This window comes from Cinclus cinclus, chromosome 12, assembly GCF_963662255.1.
Source record: "Cinclus cinclus chromosome 12, bCinCin1.1, whole genome shotgun sequence".
NCBI classification, from domain to species: domain Eukaryota; kingdom Metazoa; phylum Chordata; class Aves; order Passeriformes; family Cinclidae; genus Cinclus; species Cinclus cinclus.
In genome coordinates this window covers 7268085-7283532 of record NC_085057.1, presented here as the reverse complement: position 1 = coordinate 7283532, position 15448 = coordinate 7268085, and the positions used below count along the sequence as shown (strand labels likewise).

General features: G+C 42.4%; 1 protein-coding gene across 4 annotated transcripts in view; it reads right to left on the bottom strand.

Annotated features, from left to right (window-relative positions):
- CADPS (calcium dependent secretion activator) overlaps positions 1–15448 on the bottom strand; it is a 203982-nt gene that overhangs the window by 85020 nt on the left and 103514 nt on the right. For all 4 annotated transcript variants that reach the window (XM_062501029.1, XM_062501028.1, XM_062501030.1 and 1 more), the window contains exons 10-11: positions 12118–12226; positions 10868–11080 (exon numbers count right to left, since the gene is read on the bottom strand). In XM_062501029.1, the coding sequence (XP_062357013.1) occupies positions 10868–11080; positions 12118–12226 (322 nt within the window). The remainder of the gene's footprint in view (positions 1–10867; positions 11081–12117; positions 12227–15448) is intronic.

The following is a 15448-nucleotide window of genomic DNA, read 5'->3' as shown; positions in this document are numbered from 1 at the left end:
CTAGGCAAAAGATTTTAGAATTAACATCTCGTCATCTGCTCATTATAGTACATTTATTCTGTACTTAAAACCAAACACAAACGTACAAATTCACTCTGCATCTTACAATAGGCTATGAGTTAACAGAATTTTGGCTCACATAAGTAAATTAGCTCCTATTTAGATAGATGTGGTTAATTGTAATAGATTCTGCCATTCTAATGAAGTTACAGCTTTTTTCTCTACATTTACTAGGTTTTCTAGGTATCACACCAGTTACGTTGCTCTTTCTCCAAATGCCAATGTTTGTCTTCCCCACGGCAATTTTTTTTTTCCTAACAGCAACTTTAAATGCTACCTCACTGAAATAAAAAGATGCTCTTTTAAGCATTGCTACGAAGTTAAATTGATATGTAGTTTGTTGTCACAGAGGCAGTAACCCGACAGTGCGTCGGAGCTGCCAGTCATCCCGATGGAGAGACTGAATTTCCTCTGCCTAGATTACAAGCTGCCATTTTTGGGTGAATTAACAGCCTCAACGTATTCACACTTCTCTGCTTTGGGTGACGTTTATGGGCACTAACTCCTAGGGGCTAATTAATTAATCTCAACATGGTTAACTAAACTACACCGAATTCAGCAGTTGAAATGAAGCCTCCAAGCCAGCCTGGGTGCGGCCAGCCAGGACCCTGCTGGGAGCAGGTTTTGTTCTAGCAGTGGCTGGGGAATTAAAGGACACCTTTCACTTGGTTTTGTCTGTGCTCAGCTTCCTACTATATGGGTTCTTGCCAAATCCTTGACAAAGAAAATAGGATTTAAATCCTTCCCCTGTTTATAGCCTCCTAGGGGAACTGGGTGGCCTTGAAACAATGTGGCTGAAAGGACACAAAAATGCAGTTTTCCGCAGCAGGAGTATATGGTAACTGTATTTGTTTTAAAACAAAATCCCTCTTTACCAGGAAAAAAACCCAAAAAAATCCTTAATTAAAAAGAAAAAAAAAAAGTTTTAAATGAGAGTGAGAATGTTCTTTTATATTTTTTTCTATTCAATATTTAGCTGTGAAGGACGGCATGTCTTTCCAAATAAATCTTTTGTGTCAGTGCTCTCACATAGTAATGATCATTGGTAGCAATCTTTAAATTTTCTGTATAGTCTATCGTTATCTATATACAAACTGTATAAACAACATCACTCACTGGAAAGAAAGCAGACAAATTGAAACGTGTAACATTTCAATTAGCTGCTAGCAGTACTTAATTCAGCTGTAGCTGGCAATTTTCCTCGCTATAACCCTGCTGAATAAACACTGATGTTTTTCCTACACAGGATTAATTTTTTGAGGGTCTGCTCCCCAGTTTTGTTGTATGTGCTGGGTTCTGCTGCCCCCCCCCACCCCAGGATCCAATTTCCCCCCTCTCCCTCTGCTGTGCATTCAGCACCAGGACAGAAGCAGCTGCCGATGGTGCTGAGTGAGGTGGCAGCACAAGGGCTGGCTCAGGGGATAGGAACAACCTCCCTGGGGAGCACATCACCTCCATGGCACCTCTCCAGCATCCCTGGGCATGGGATGTGAAGCCCACCCAGCCCTGTGGCCTGCAGCACACACTGGCTCTTGTCTGTTTTGACAGCTTTCTGCCCCATTGTCTCTGTCCCTTTGGGCCAAGATGGATTTGATTGCATTCACTCCCAAAGAGTTCGGCTGTGCTGTTTTCATTCCATCCCCAGTGCCCGGAAAATGTTTTAACAGCTATTATCAGACTATTTTTAATGGCTTGCTGCTCTGCCCGGTTCCTCAGAGTTGACTGCAAGCTGACAAATTGGCTGGAGGCCTTCATTTGCCAGCTTTGCTCAGAGATTTTATTACTTTTCAATTAGGAGCCCTGATACACTGTCAATCCTCCTGCTCAGCCGACGAGGCTCTGAGAGCCCAGTAAATCAGCTGGAAATTGGAAGAGTCCTCTAGCCCTTTAGCTGGTGAACCTTTTTGAGCATATGTGCTAGAAAGCATGCTTGAAATGAATATTTTTTATTCTGGACTAATAAGCTTTTTCCCATATTACATTCTCTGAGCAAGGTGGGCACAGAGCAGACTTTCTGCTGGTGGGAACCAACTGAAGCACCACTGGCTTGCACAGAGCTGAGGGTCTGCCTGGGCTTTTTACAATCTCCTGCCCAAGGCAGGGACACAGACAGCTCCCTGACAAGTGTGAGAACAGACACAGTGATTAAATGTCCTTCACAACTGCACATAATCAGGGGCAATTCTACTTTCAGTAAACATTTTGAAGCAACATCTTCCATTGGGTGCCTGCTCAGAAGCCCACTTGCCCCAAATCTCTCCTCATCGGAACAACCACATGAAGAGAGAGAGACATCAGACATGGCACTATATGAGTTCAAATGACCAGAAAAGCATTATGCACATGACTTCTGCTCAGTCACTGATTTAAAATGTGGATTTCTGCCATGGGAAGGAGGATGAGCAGCTGCAGCTCTCCCTGCATAGCCCAGTGCTGCAGCTCTTGCAAGGCCAAACCATTTTGCACCAGCAGAGATGCAGGGCCAGGTGGGTGCACATCACCCACCCAGGGAATACAGCTGTCATGATGTGAACTGGAGATGTCTGTGGAGAATGGTAATTCTTTGTGTATTTCTTTTACATGGAATACCAGCTCTGGGCCAGATGCTTCATTGGGCCAAAATTCTTAAAAATAGTAAGAAGCAGGTTAAAGAAGTCAATACTGTACTAAACTCATCTTCCTTTAATTATTCTAAACAAACAACACATGCACCTTGCAATTTATTTTTGCATTTTGATTTTTTGAATGGGCTCACTTTAAAAAATGAAATTAATTAATCAAATTATACCAAAATCATTAAACTTGATAGGCAACACAAAAAGAACAGATCTAAATATATTATTAGTCTGCTTCAGACAAATATCTGCAATTTAAAATAATACCAACATCTGCATGTGGAATGTTTTATGTATAATCCACCTTTTTTTCAAAATGGCCTATATAGTTTGAATGTGATTTTAAACAAAGACTAAAACAAGAATGGCTAATTTCACACCGAAACTGTACAGCCAATTTTTAAGTACTTTAAATTAATTGTTTCAGTCAAATACAGCTGCTTTTTTGACCCTGCTCTGTTATTCTAGCTAAAAAGGAAGCAGAAACCAAAGAAAGAAAGTTATATGATGCTCCAGTAATTTGCAATCCCTTCCCAAGGTGCCGTGCCAAGCTCGCTGGTGTTTCTTTGTTCGGAGCCCTAGCCAAAATGCTGCTGCAGGCCCACAAAAGTTATCTTACATATTTAGACAAGCTGCACACAAGGGCAGCTGAAAGGTGTTCGATGGTGGTCTCAGGAGGGAGGCTGCCAGTGGAGGGACATGGGCAGCACAGGCTCCACAAACCTTTCTTCTGTGAAACTGCAGACTCTGGCCTTTTATATAACATTTGGTCCCCTGCATTACTGCCTTTTAAAAATACTGCCGGGTTTATTTTGTCCATTTTTATTCAGTTTGCATTTTTTGCTGACTCCATTAACTGTCATACACATCCTCCCTACATGTGTTTGAAATCAGAGTCTTAAAAATCTGCCAGTGCCAGGAACACAAAGATTTCAACAGTAACAAGAATCATGAAAACCAAAGGACTGTCCCACTGTTTGGTTCTCTGAGGGTTGTATTTATCTATCTGTTATTTAAAAAGGAAGAGACAAACCAGTCAAATCTCTCATTCTTTCTTTTCTTAAATGTATTTCCCTGCTCTCCGCATTTCTTTTGCTCCAGCAATAATTTTGGCAGATTTTGCTTTGAGAGCAGTGAAGTTAATAGCGGGGGACAAGTTCCATAAAAGAATTCTTGTTATAAAAGGCTTTAGGTAGCCATTTTATTGTAAGAATGTCTTACTCCAGATTTGTTTCTTTTCATTAATGAGTGACTTTGCTTTAGTACCAAAGGCAACTGAAAATCTCGTAAATTTTACAACACATTACCCTGTTACAAGAACAATAAAAATCCACCAAACAAACAAAACCCCAAACAACTGTAAATTAAAAGGTGACTTTGTATCTTACTCATCTGGAAAATGTGTGCTTGTCATATCTGCTTGACATTACAAGAATGAAGATGTGGTTTGGACAGTAACAAACAATGACACTAGTCAACCTCATCAGGAGACATGAAATAAAGGAATGACAATGATTGATGGCAGCTATTCATCTACCGATATTTCTAGAAAAGTCTTCCCTGGCCTGGTCAGGCAAAGCAAGAGAACTTTTCCAGCCTGGCCAGCAATGCACCACGGCGGGCGGCTCACGGAGTGCCCACTGTAACCCACTGCCTGCCCTGAGGGACAGCAGGGTCCCCTCCTGCTCAGGGACACACTTGGGCTGTGACTTGCTAAAGAAACACCCAAAGAAGTGCCTGAAAATCCCATTTTGTTTGCCTGTGTGGAGAAAGAGACTTCACTAGCAAATACCAGTGCTCTGGAGGGGAAAACACTAAATCCCTGTACCCGGATTAAAATGCCAGGTGGATTGTGAGTGAGCTGGCTGGTGACTTACCACATGCCCTCCTCACTGTGCACTGTGGCACTGCCACCTCTGAGAAGTGATGTGTGTGTGCTCAGGGCTCTGCAAACCTCCTCCCCAAGCCTGCTCCCCGTGCGGAGCTGTGGCCGCTGCAGGAGCCTCAATTCGCCTCTCAGCTGCAAAGCCAAGAGCTCTTTCTTCTCCCCTTCATATTACTGCACGTTAGAAAGTGGTCTTAAATATAATGGGCTGTTTATTTTTTGCAGTTTATGGCTTTTTCCTTGCTGCAAACAAATTCTTTTTTGCTTCAGTTAGAATTTTAATAAATTGTTACGAATGCTCCTGTAAATCACCAGACACACCAGGCACTGAATTGCAATCTAAGTTGTTTAAGAATTGGTAGTTAGATGAATAAAAATTTGTAGTATGCACTTACATAATTCCTTGTGTGGCAAATCAAAAACACAGTTTTAGATCAGCTATTTATAGTATAAAACATTGTTTCACAGCATTTTTATTACTATTTAAAAACATTTTGAATTCAATGGTTGCAGAAACCTGTGAATTTGTATTTCATAAGTTAGAGTTCCAGGCTTCTTAAAGCCTGGAAGAATGTTGAAGAGATTTAGAGGCTAGTTTTAAATTCATGCAAGTTATGTGAGACTGATTTAACATTTTAATTCTGCATTCCTGCAATGAAGCATCTGCAAGTTGACAATACAGAAGACACAGCAGCGTTCTCATGATCTCTTTAACTATCTAAAAAAGTAAAGCAATAGAAGCACAAAACTAATAATCTAATAAGATAGCAATGCATTGTAGTGCAAATACATGTAATGTTGCCAAACCCAGGTTCATTCATTCCTTCATTCATTCATTCATTCACTCTTTCTTTCTTTCTTTCAAAGTGGCAAAAATCTGTATTTCATTGAAATTAAACTTTTGTGGGTATTTATTTTTTTTTTTTTGAGGTAAAGTCTGATAAGAATTCTCTTTGGAAATCCAAACATTTAGAAAACAAAATAAAGAAAGAAAAAAGAAAGTGTCTGCTGAGAAGGAATTCTGCCTGCTATCCAGTGGGATATTTGTACACACACACACACATACTCACACATAGGAAAAAAAAGAAAACAGAAATAAAGGGAGGAGGAAGGAGAAAAGAAGTCTTGTTTGATGGCCAAGAGGGATGACACCGCCTGTTCCTTCTCATAATTGCATTCAGATACTCTGGATACATATTTGCCAGCTCTCATGACCCACTGATGCTATTCCCTCCTAAGGAAAGCAGGCACTCACCAGATATTACAGAAGATTTTAACACCAGTAAAGGATTTGTACTGGGTGTATTTAGGATCGAGCAAACTAAGGAGAAGCTCTCTTACAGTACAGGTATGGGCTTTTATCTTTTGCAAGGTAGGTATAACAGTGGGAAAAGAGCAATTCCCCTGGCTTATTCCTTGATTAGCATGGCTTTGATTGGTGACTGAGACCCATGCTAATACAGTAATTTATAATAATTTTGGTGAACAGCAGCACCCCTCCATGAAAAATGAATTTAAGTCAGAGTAGGCCAGCATCTCCAAATGCAGGGTGACCCAGAGAGCTGCCACTTGCTGCTGGAATCATTCCCGACTGACTTAATGGGAGATGGAACTAATCAAACCTCGATGATTCAGGGCTCTTTTCACAGGGCATGTGTGTAGGGGTTTCTGGGGGTCTCCTCCGGAGTCCTGCACCTTCCCTGGGTCTCTTGGGGTCTCCTGCCCTACCTTTCTATGCTTTGAGGTGTCCATGCTTAGCCCCGCACTGTGGTGCGCTGCACCAAGCTAATCATCGGCACGGAGAGAAAGGATATTGTCAGAGTGCAAAATGATCTGTTTTCAGGCAGGAAGCAGTCAACTAGATGTAATTTCCATGAAACAAAAGAAGGTATTATTTACAGTTTTATTGTGATGTTAATTAATATTTACATCTTGGAATGAAAAATAGAAATGTTAATGATTGGCTTTACTAAGAGGATCACTTGATGCCAATGTGAAAGCCAGGGAGAGAAGGCAATTATGCAAACATCACATGCACCCCAATTTCAGTATGGAAACTTACATTTCAAATCTCAATTCAGGAAAATAACATGGAAAGTTTGTACTACAAAATCTAAACATGAGAAATATTTAAGAGAAAAAAAAAGCACATTGCATATGTCAGATAATCTAGTCTGATTATCTGAGCTGTGCTAGCTACAGGGAAGCACTTACCCTTGAGTCCAGCTAGAAGTTAGCAGGGTAAGAAGGAACAAACCAGAATAACATAAAGACTAGCAACAAGGCTCAGGAAAGCAGACAGGAGCCCTAACCTAGCAGCTAAATATTTGGGTTCAAGCAAAGAATGAAAAAGAAACTTAAAGAAAATCAAACCAACCAAAAAGAAAACAACTTACAGCTGAAAATTTCTCAAGCAGCTCAATAAACCTCACTACTTATCATGGGGGAACAAATCATCACAAATTCTCAAAACAACCAACTCATTGTATATGGTGTGATTAACAATTAATAAATATAAACAGACATTAAAAACTAAATATAACCACAAATGATACGTAAAACAAGTACAGACCAATCTTTCATGTTAATAAAAAGGGTTTCAAGAAAAAAAAAAGAATGTTGAGCACGTTTGGGAATTTTCTTTGATACATCACTAACACAGAACAAACAAAGATTGGTGCTTTCAGACAAGTGACCGCTTTTATGAAGCTTAAATATTGCCAAAAGGTGTAATATCTATTGGCAGCATTAGTGACTATAATACTGTGAATTATTTCAACAGTAAACAAGAACAGTTTGGAGTTTTTTTCTTTTATAATGCAAACACTGGAGAAAAGCACAGCTTTGTGTAAATGGAGTTTTCTTTGAAACTGTAGCAAAACAAAAAAAGCAAAACTTTTCACTCGAACAGGTATTGTTCACCCACGTAAAAAATAACTGTATGTCATACAAAAATTAATGAATAGCAGGATCTATTTTTTCAGTACTTAAACTGCAAATAAAATAAACTCCACCCTGGTTTGGAGCTGTCTGTTTACTTCTAAATCAAGTGCTGCCATCAAACTGTGGATGAGAATTTGAGTGCTGCTCAAACTTTAATATTTACTGAATCAAAAGAGGTGGGGACCAAATGGAATTCACTATTTCTCCCAAGTTTCCCAAACACCAAGATATGTGCTTCCCAAGCTTCTGTGCAACAGACAGCTCCATGCCAGGCACGGAGGGCTGGGTTTTCTGTGCGTGTGCATGCATGCGCATGAGCCGTCTCGGACTGCTACGACATGGAAGCTGCAACAACGGTTACTCGTCAAATGGCTTAACATTTACTTCTTTGCACATCCTCATTCACCATAGCCTCTAATAAGCACCAAAAAAAAAAAAAAAATGACAGGTATAAAGATAAATGTACAAGAATAAAATGTCTCTCAGAAGTCCTTACCTTTGTGCAGGCAAAAAAAACAAAACCAAAAACAAACCAACCCCAAACCCCAAACCAAAACACCCAAGCCAAATAAAAAACCAATAACAAACCTAGACCCTTTTAAAAATGCAATACTTGGGATGTTTGGATTTCAAGACTGAAGGAGCTGAGATATGTATTTGTGTATTTAGGACTCCCCATACGTGGCATGCATGACTCACTGTTGCTTCAGATCATTTAACTGCTGTGCCCCATGACTTTTGCACTGCCATGTATAGGTGTTGAAATATGAAAAATGAGCAGCCTTTCCTGTTGAGATGAAGGTGTATTATGGCATGTTGCCCTCCTCTTGTAGGATGTACACAAAGACCTGTCAGAGGGATCTAGATCCAAAAGGGAAGAAGGAAGGAAAACAAAGGACAAAACAAACTAGCTGAGAAGATGCTCAAGTAGTAAGCATCACACTGATGGACTGATAAGCCAACTAGTTTCTCTCTCCCAGGCTTTGGCACAACACATCCAAGAGGTCTTTCCAGTTCTTGCAGCAAAAAGGAGAGACTGACGCTGTGCAACTTACAGAAAAATACATTGTGGATGGAAAGAGGGTGGTGGTGTTATAAAAAGCAAAATGATCCAGATTTGGAGCTGGCATTGGCATGAGAACAAGTGAGAGAAACTGAGGTCAGATTACGACTCCCTCGAATGCCCTGGAGGGCCCAGGGGTGAAATTTTTGCTGTTTTCACCAGAAGCAAGGATGAGGGAGCCCTGTCTTCTGGCAAGTGAGTGAGATGCAAAAACCAAGGTCAAGCCTGTGGCATCTCTATAGCTCTGAGCACTGTCAGGCTGAGAGCCTGGAGGACCACAAGCAGCACAAGGCTCTGATGGACATGCTGGGCTGTGTGGAGGCAGAGTTGACTCCTCAGCCCAGTCAATGATTTCCCTGATCCATGGCAAGGATTAGGACAAGTCAGCTGCCCTTTCTCCACCCCAGGTACCCTAAGCAGAGAGGTTCAGCTCTCCCACACATAGTGCTTGGCTGTGCAAGCAAATCATACACCCAAGTGGCCACAGCCCTGGGCAATCCCTTTTCCTCCTCAAAACCCTGGCAGATTTTGCTACAGCTGCTATGATGTATCTTGGAAAGCAACACTTCACTTGACCCGTCATATTGGTCTGGCGAAGTGAAAACTCTGTAAATGTAAGGAATTTACCCAGCAGAAAAATTCTCCAAGCTTGATGTCTGCAGGATGAGAGAAGATTGGAGGGAAAAGTGTTTCCTCAGTTTGATGTTCTCTGCTCTCATCCTACTCTGCAGGGATCATTCTGGGATAAATAGGAATGCATCCTCTGTGCACCAACTCCACAACTAAAAGCACCCTTCAGCATCACTTGTTAGGAGAGGGAGCCACAAGCAGAATCCCTCTGTTGCTCCCCCTTGCTATGCTTTGAAGGCTTTTAGCAAGTGAAAAAGCAGCAGTAGAAGCATCTGTGCCTGCTATTTCCAAGAATTCTCTGATTAAACATTCAGGGCAGAGGGACATAAAACCCTGGGAATGCTCCTGGGTTGGCACGACCCAGCCAGGCCTAGAGGCTTATCAGAGCCAGTAAACGTCCCACTCGCAAGGGGCCAATTCCCACCTCCCATTTTGGCTTTCTGAGAGGTGTCCTTCCTTCCCAACCCCAGTTCTTTACACCTTGCACTCCCAAAGTCAGTGACTGCAATGAAGAGGATGAGGATCACTGAAATGAAAACACTGACTATGGGTTATCACACTGCATCACACTACGTTTCACTTGCAGCAGCAGCAGCAATGCAAAGCAGAAGGGAGGCCAGAACACACAGGCATGTGGAAGATACAAAACAATAAAAAAATGCAGCAAGCAGAGTTTTTCTGCTGTAGCACTGGTCGTACAGCTGTATGTCTTGTACTGTTACTTTCTATAAATACTGACATGAAGAAGTTAACAAATATAAAAGATGGCCAAATGCTATTGATAAGGAAAGCTCAGATTTTCTGAGTTCCTTACAACAATATACTCCATAACTGCTTCACAGAGACTATTTCAAAAACTGAAATTTATTTTAATCCAAAGAATTCTTTAATATTTACCATTTTTCCTTATTTTACTTATATTTAATTATATCAATTTTAAAATTTTGCTGAAACTAGCAAGAACTGCTGTATGCTACATATCAAAGGGGCTGCACATGATTGAGACCTTCAAGAAAAATGACCAAAGAGGCATTTGTGTGGTTTATAATCAAATTACATTTGCAAGAGAAAAGAAATTGCTGTAAATTTCAGATGAAGTGTGTATAACTGCATAGGACATGCAGCATAGCTACGACTTAAAAGATGATTGCTTTAAATTCACATCTAACTGGCCTGCAAAGCAACCTGTTAAAAATACCATATGTTTTCCTACAGTTGAATATTCAACAGGAGACCTCTTTTTGTGTGTGCATTTCATACTTGCAAGATTTGCACCTGTAGTTTTGAGCACGTGATGCATTTGACAGACAGCTAATGGTGCTAATGAATTGCTCTGATCTGGGTGTGCAATTTATTGTGTGGGGGTAAAACACGTGTCTGCGGAAAGCAAGGTGGCTCTCAGGCTCTCAGATCCCAGTCTCTTTCCTCCATCAAGTATTGCACTTTAAAATACCCATTGACAAGTTCCCCAAGGAATTTTGTTTCTTGGGTTTGGTTCTGTTAAACACATACGTTAACTGATTCTGGATCTACTGATGTAAAAAGAAGCTTTATAATTCTGAAAAAACATTTTGTTTTGACATCAGAAATGTGTGCGAATATTGATTTACATCAGTGAAGAAAATCTTTCCATCAAAGACTTTGGCTGTCTAGGAGAACTTATTTACTTACAAAATTGAGAGATTGGAGCATCTATCTGGGGTACATTTCCTCCTTTAGCATTTAGCTTTTGCACTTGGGTAGGTGGCACAGGTTTGTGAGACTGGCCAGTGGCTCGGTACATGGCTTGGACCCACAGGATACGGTCCTGCTCATCATCACTCGCAAAAATCACCGTGTCTCCTTCCTTCACAGCATTGAAGAATGTTCTGCCACCATCCAAACCTGACAGGAAAGGAAGTGACAATGTAGTTTCACAGATTTTGAGGCCAGCCAAGAGATCTCCCCGTTTCCCACCCCACCATGGCTCAGGTGTCTCCTCACCCAGTCCCATGCTGTTCCCAGCTCAGTCCTCTCCCCTGCATCAAACTCACCTGCAACACAGCCCACAGGCCTCCAGGTAACCCAATTACTAAAACATGCCCCAACACACTTGGATTAATTGCTTCTCTCACCTACAGCTCCACCTGTGCAAGTCCCATGTGGGCACCACTGGAGCCCAATTAAATATGGGGTTTGAGTGGGAGGTGCCCCATTAGACTGAAAGCATCAGTGCTCACACTGCAGAAAAAGGTCCTTGGGTGATATCCTTATTTCTATCTTTGCCCTGATTCGGCACCCATCTTTCCATCTCCCTAATATGAGACTTAAACTGGAATAAAGGGCTTGACAACCAGGCTACTGTATCTTTTCTCATCTCCTCTGGGGATGCCATTACCCAGGGCATGGTGAGGATCACCATGCTCAGCATGTCTCCTCACTGAGCTAAAAGAAGAATGGTGCTCATCCACTTGAAGAACAGTCTCAACTACCAACAGATACCTCCAGGTACCAGGGGCTTTCTGTCCCTGCCCCTTCCATGCACTGACACCCATCCTAGAGAGAATGGGGCAGGCAAAAATGCTGGTTTGGTCCCATAAATATTTACTACAATAAAGACAAGCCCAGATCCTAGCCTTTTATTTAGGGAATGTAATCTGAAGGTACAGGTTAGAATCATGACTCAATTTGAGCATTTAGCTCACAATCAAATTTCATTGGGATTTAAGTGTCTAACTCACTTAGGCTCCCCAGAAGAGTCTTTCCCTTTTCTGGTGCAACTCCCAGCTCAGTCCCTTAGATCTATTTATAGTAAAGTCATACACAGCTAATGATCACTATAAACACAAACATATTTAGAATAATGCAGTCAGGGAGAGGAAGAGAGAGGCCTCCCTTTGGGAGCAGTGAGTGCAGCACCCACAGGAGCTGCCAGCCCATACCTGGCTGTGGGTCGGTGTAGTCCACAGTGTATCCGTCGAGCTGCAGCAGCTCTTGAGGTTCTGCTTTTTTCTCCCGGTAGCTGCACATAGCAAATGTATATTGACTAACCTGAGGAAAATCACAAACCCAAGATGGCACCGGGTGACCACCACAAGGCAATCCAAAGCGCTTACAAACGCGGCACACTGACAGCGTGTTTGCAGGGACTGGGGGTGATGGGGTAATTTGGACATTCATTGCCCATTAGAGACAGACTAAACTTTATTCCAGGCTTTTCCAAAGCCCTCTCTTAGCACACCCTGCTGCAGCATGCATCTAATTCTCTGCATCAGTACATACAGCGGTTTAATTTCCTCCAAAAGAGGAAGCTCCATGGCTTAAAACCCTCTATCATTCATCCCCAGACAAGTGCAAGAGTGACACCCTGTCACAAACAATGTGAGCTAAATTGCTAGGTGCCAGTCATATTAAAGCAATCTTAAGATCCCACTGATCTCGGCAGTTGTTGTCATCAGTGCTGTAAATGGCAGCTCTCACTCCTCTGAGGTACCATCTGCATGACACGATACATTCAATGTCAAGCTCTTGACGGAAGCCGACTCAGCTGCGGGGGCTCTGCCAGGCTCCCGAATCGCCTTTAGGAGCCCATCAGGCCACATCAAGACCCCGCGTGTACTCGGCGTGCTGCGATCTGGATGGTCGGCAAGGAGCTCATCCAGGGAGGAGAGGAGAGGATTCTCCAAGCCCCAGGCTAGGAACTCACAGGGAAATTTACTGTCAAATGATTTCAAATGACTTTGTTAAGGTTGTGTCACATCCTGGACGCCTGACGTAATTTTATTCATCTGGACATTTTCTTGACCTCTGGAGGAAACTTTAAAACTCTGGTGGGTGGCAATGAATTGTGCTTGTCATTCTTTGGAAGTTGGGAGAGATCCTGAAACATGGGAGCATGGCTGGGCTGGGGAGTTTTGCCTTCAAACTCCAGCCAAATTGCTCAGCTACAAAGATACAAGCAGAATTTATTTTAGTGGCACCTCTCTCTACTAAAATGGAATTTACTGAAGTAGAGGGACCCGTCTATTGGCACAGCATCTCCCAGACACCACTCGGTTTATTGCTGCCCTCTATGGGCTTCTGCTTGCTGCCAGCCTGCTCCAGCAGCCCTGCCTACACTGAGCCTTCCTCCAGGAACAGCTCCAAAAGCCACCTAAGAATAAACTCTATCATTAACACATTTGTGGGAGTAAGACTAAAAGCGATGCTTTAAGCATCTTGCATCCTCCTTAAAACTACCAGCACTGATGAAAGATTGACAGGTAGCAGACCAATAGCAGGAGCACACCAGTGCATATTCCCTGTTCTGAACTTTGCATGCCTACCATCGTATGGGCAACACAAAAATTAAAAAGATTAACATGAAGGAATCTAAAAATAAGCCAGTGCCCCACAGCACAACATTCAGACTCTCGTGGTGTTCATTCAGTCGTACTTGCAGTATGTTGCTGCCATCTCCTGGACAAACTCTGGAATGTGCTTTATTTATGGGAAAATCCTAGAGAGCTTGTCTGAGCAGTAAGGATTTGATTTCTCTGTGTTAGAAAGCCTGAACTTCAGGGACTGCATGATAAATGCAATTCCTGAAATGAGCCTGTGCTAACCTATGCTTGTATTTATTGAAAACCTTAATACCACTAATGCTTTTTTTTTGCTTTTCCTGTACAGTCTATAGCAACAGGTAAATTCACTCAGCAGTTCAGCTGTTGTTCTCTGACCCTGAACATGAGGTCTGAATTTTTGGGTCTTCTCCGTACACAAGTAATTCCACTCCTCTTTGGACCCAGAAAATATTCTTCTGCCCTATCAATAGGACAACCATAGCAACACAGTGCAGTGCAGGGAAAAAGGCATTTCAGAGCTTGTATTTCTCATGTTAAAGGTTATAAATGACAGTTGTGGATAGTAGGCTGTGGTGGAGCCATCCTGGGACAGAGGCAAAGCAAACTGGTCTTTCCTGTTAGGATGCACAGGATTCCCTTGAAAGAACATTGTTATCAGAAGAGAACTTCAAGAGAATCCTGCAGGTGGGTCTATAACATGCAGTGAGCCAGGGCTTAGCCAGGTTCACATCCCACCTCTTCTCTACTCACACAGCTCAGATGCCCAAGCTCAGGAATGCCACAAAGCTTACTGGCATGAGCAAGCAGGGATCAGGTTGAAGAGAGGACAAAGCTAATGATGGCCTCTGGAAGAGGTGCCAACTGTGCCATGTAGAGTGCCTGCACCTAAACAACTCAAGCTACTGACTTCAAGGACTGGCAGAGCAGCCTGTGTGCCCTATCCTGCTGCCTAGAGCATTTACTGCTTGGGGTCAGAGAGAAGTTGGTGCCATGGCTACCAGGGTAAAGTGGCTCCCTGCATTTACAAGCAGCAGTAAAGCCAAGCCCAAGAAAATGAGATTCTAGGAAGCTCAGTAGGTCACAGTTGTGCTTTGCTGCTGAACAGCACTGTAGGGTCAAGAGGAGATTGCACTTGCCTTTCATCAGTCCTCCAAAATGCTTTACAGAGCCTGCTTTCTGTAAAGCTCAGAAGCAGCCAGACAAGTGAAACAGTTAATAGCAGAAATTAATATTACAGCCTGCTGAGTTCACTCTGAACCATAGCTGAGTATGAGAGTGAGCGAGCAGATGGGATGGGCAAGATGAATGGTTTGAGTAATTGGAAAAAACACAGATACAGAGAGGAAACTGAAGGAAGACAGAGGAGAAATCTCTGCCCAGTGAGGGACAAACTCACAAAGCAGCTGGGATTTCATCCAGGGACTCGATGACAGCCAGGAAAGGAGCATCTAAGGAAGCTGAACTGAGAGAAAGTAACAGAAGGGAACTAATCCAAGGCACCCCTGGTTGGTTCATTACAAAAATGGGAAAATACTTTCAGAAATAATTTGAGACAAAATAACATAAGGGGAAAAAAAGTAGGGAAAAAGACAAAGAAATTCAGGAAAGGGGAAGCAGACAGCAGGAGACAAATGCCAAAGTTCACTATTCCCAGGCTGCTAAATTAAATCTGACTTTCTTGGCACTTGACCATATTCTGTCACCAGCTATATAATCCAACTGATTAATATATACAGCAGATATGCACTAACCAGTCCTGACTTTGTCCTGGTTTCTCCACCAGAGACTCCTGCTCTAGCGAGCACTGCTTTCCCCAGGATCCTGCTCAAACCTGTTAATTGTCATGCCTCACACTCTGAGCTCAGTCATTTGCTTCCCCTTTTTTACTGTTGACACAACACCACCCTACTTGGGTTAAATTCTTAAATGG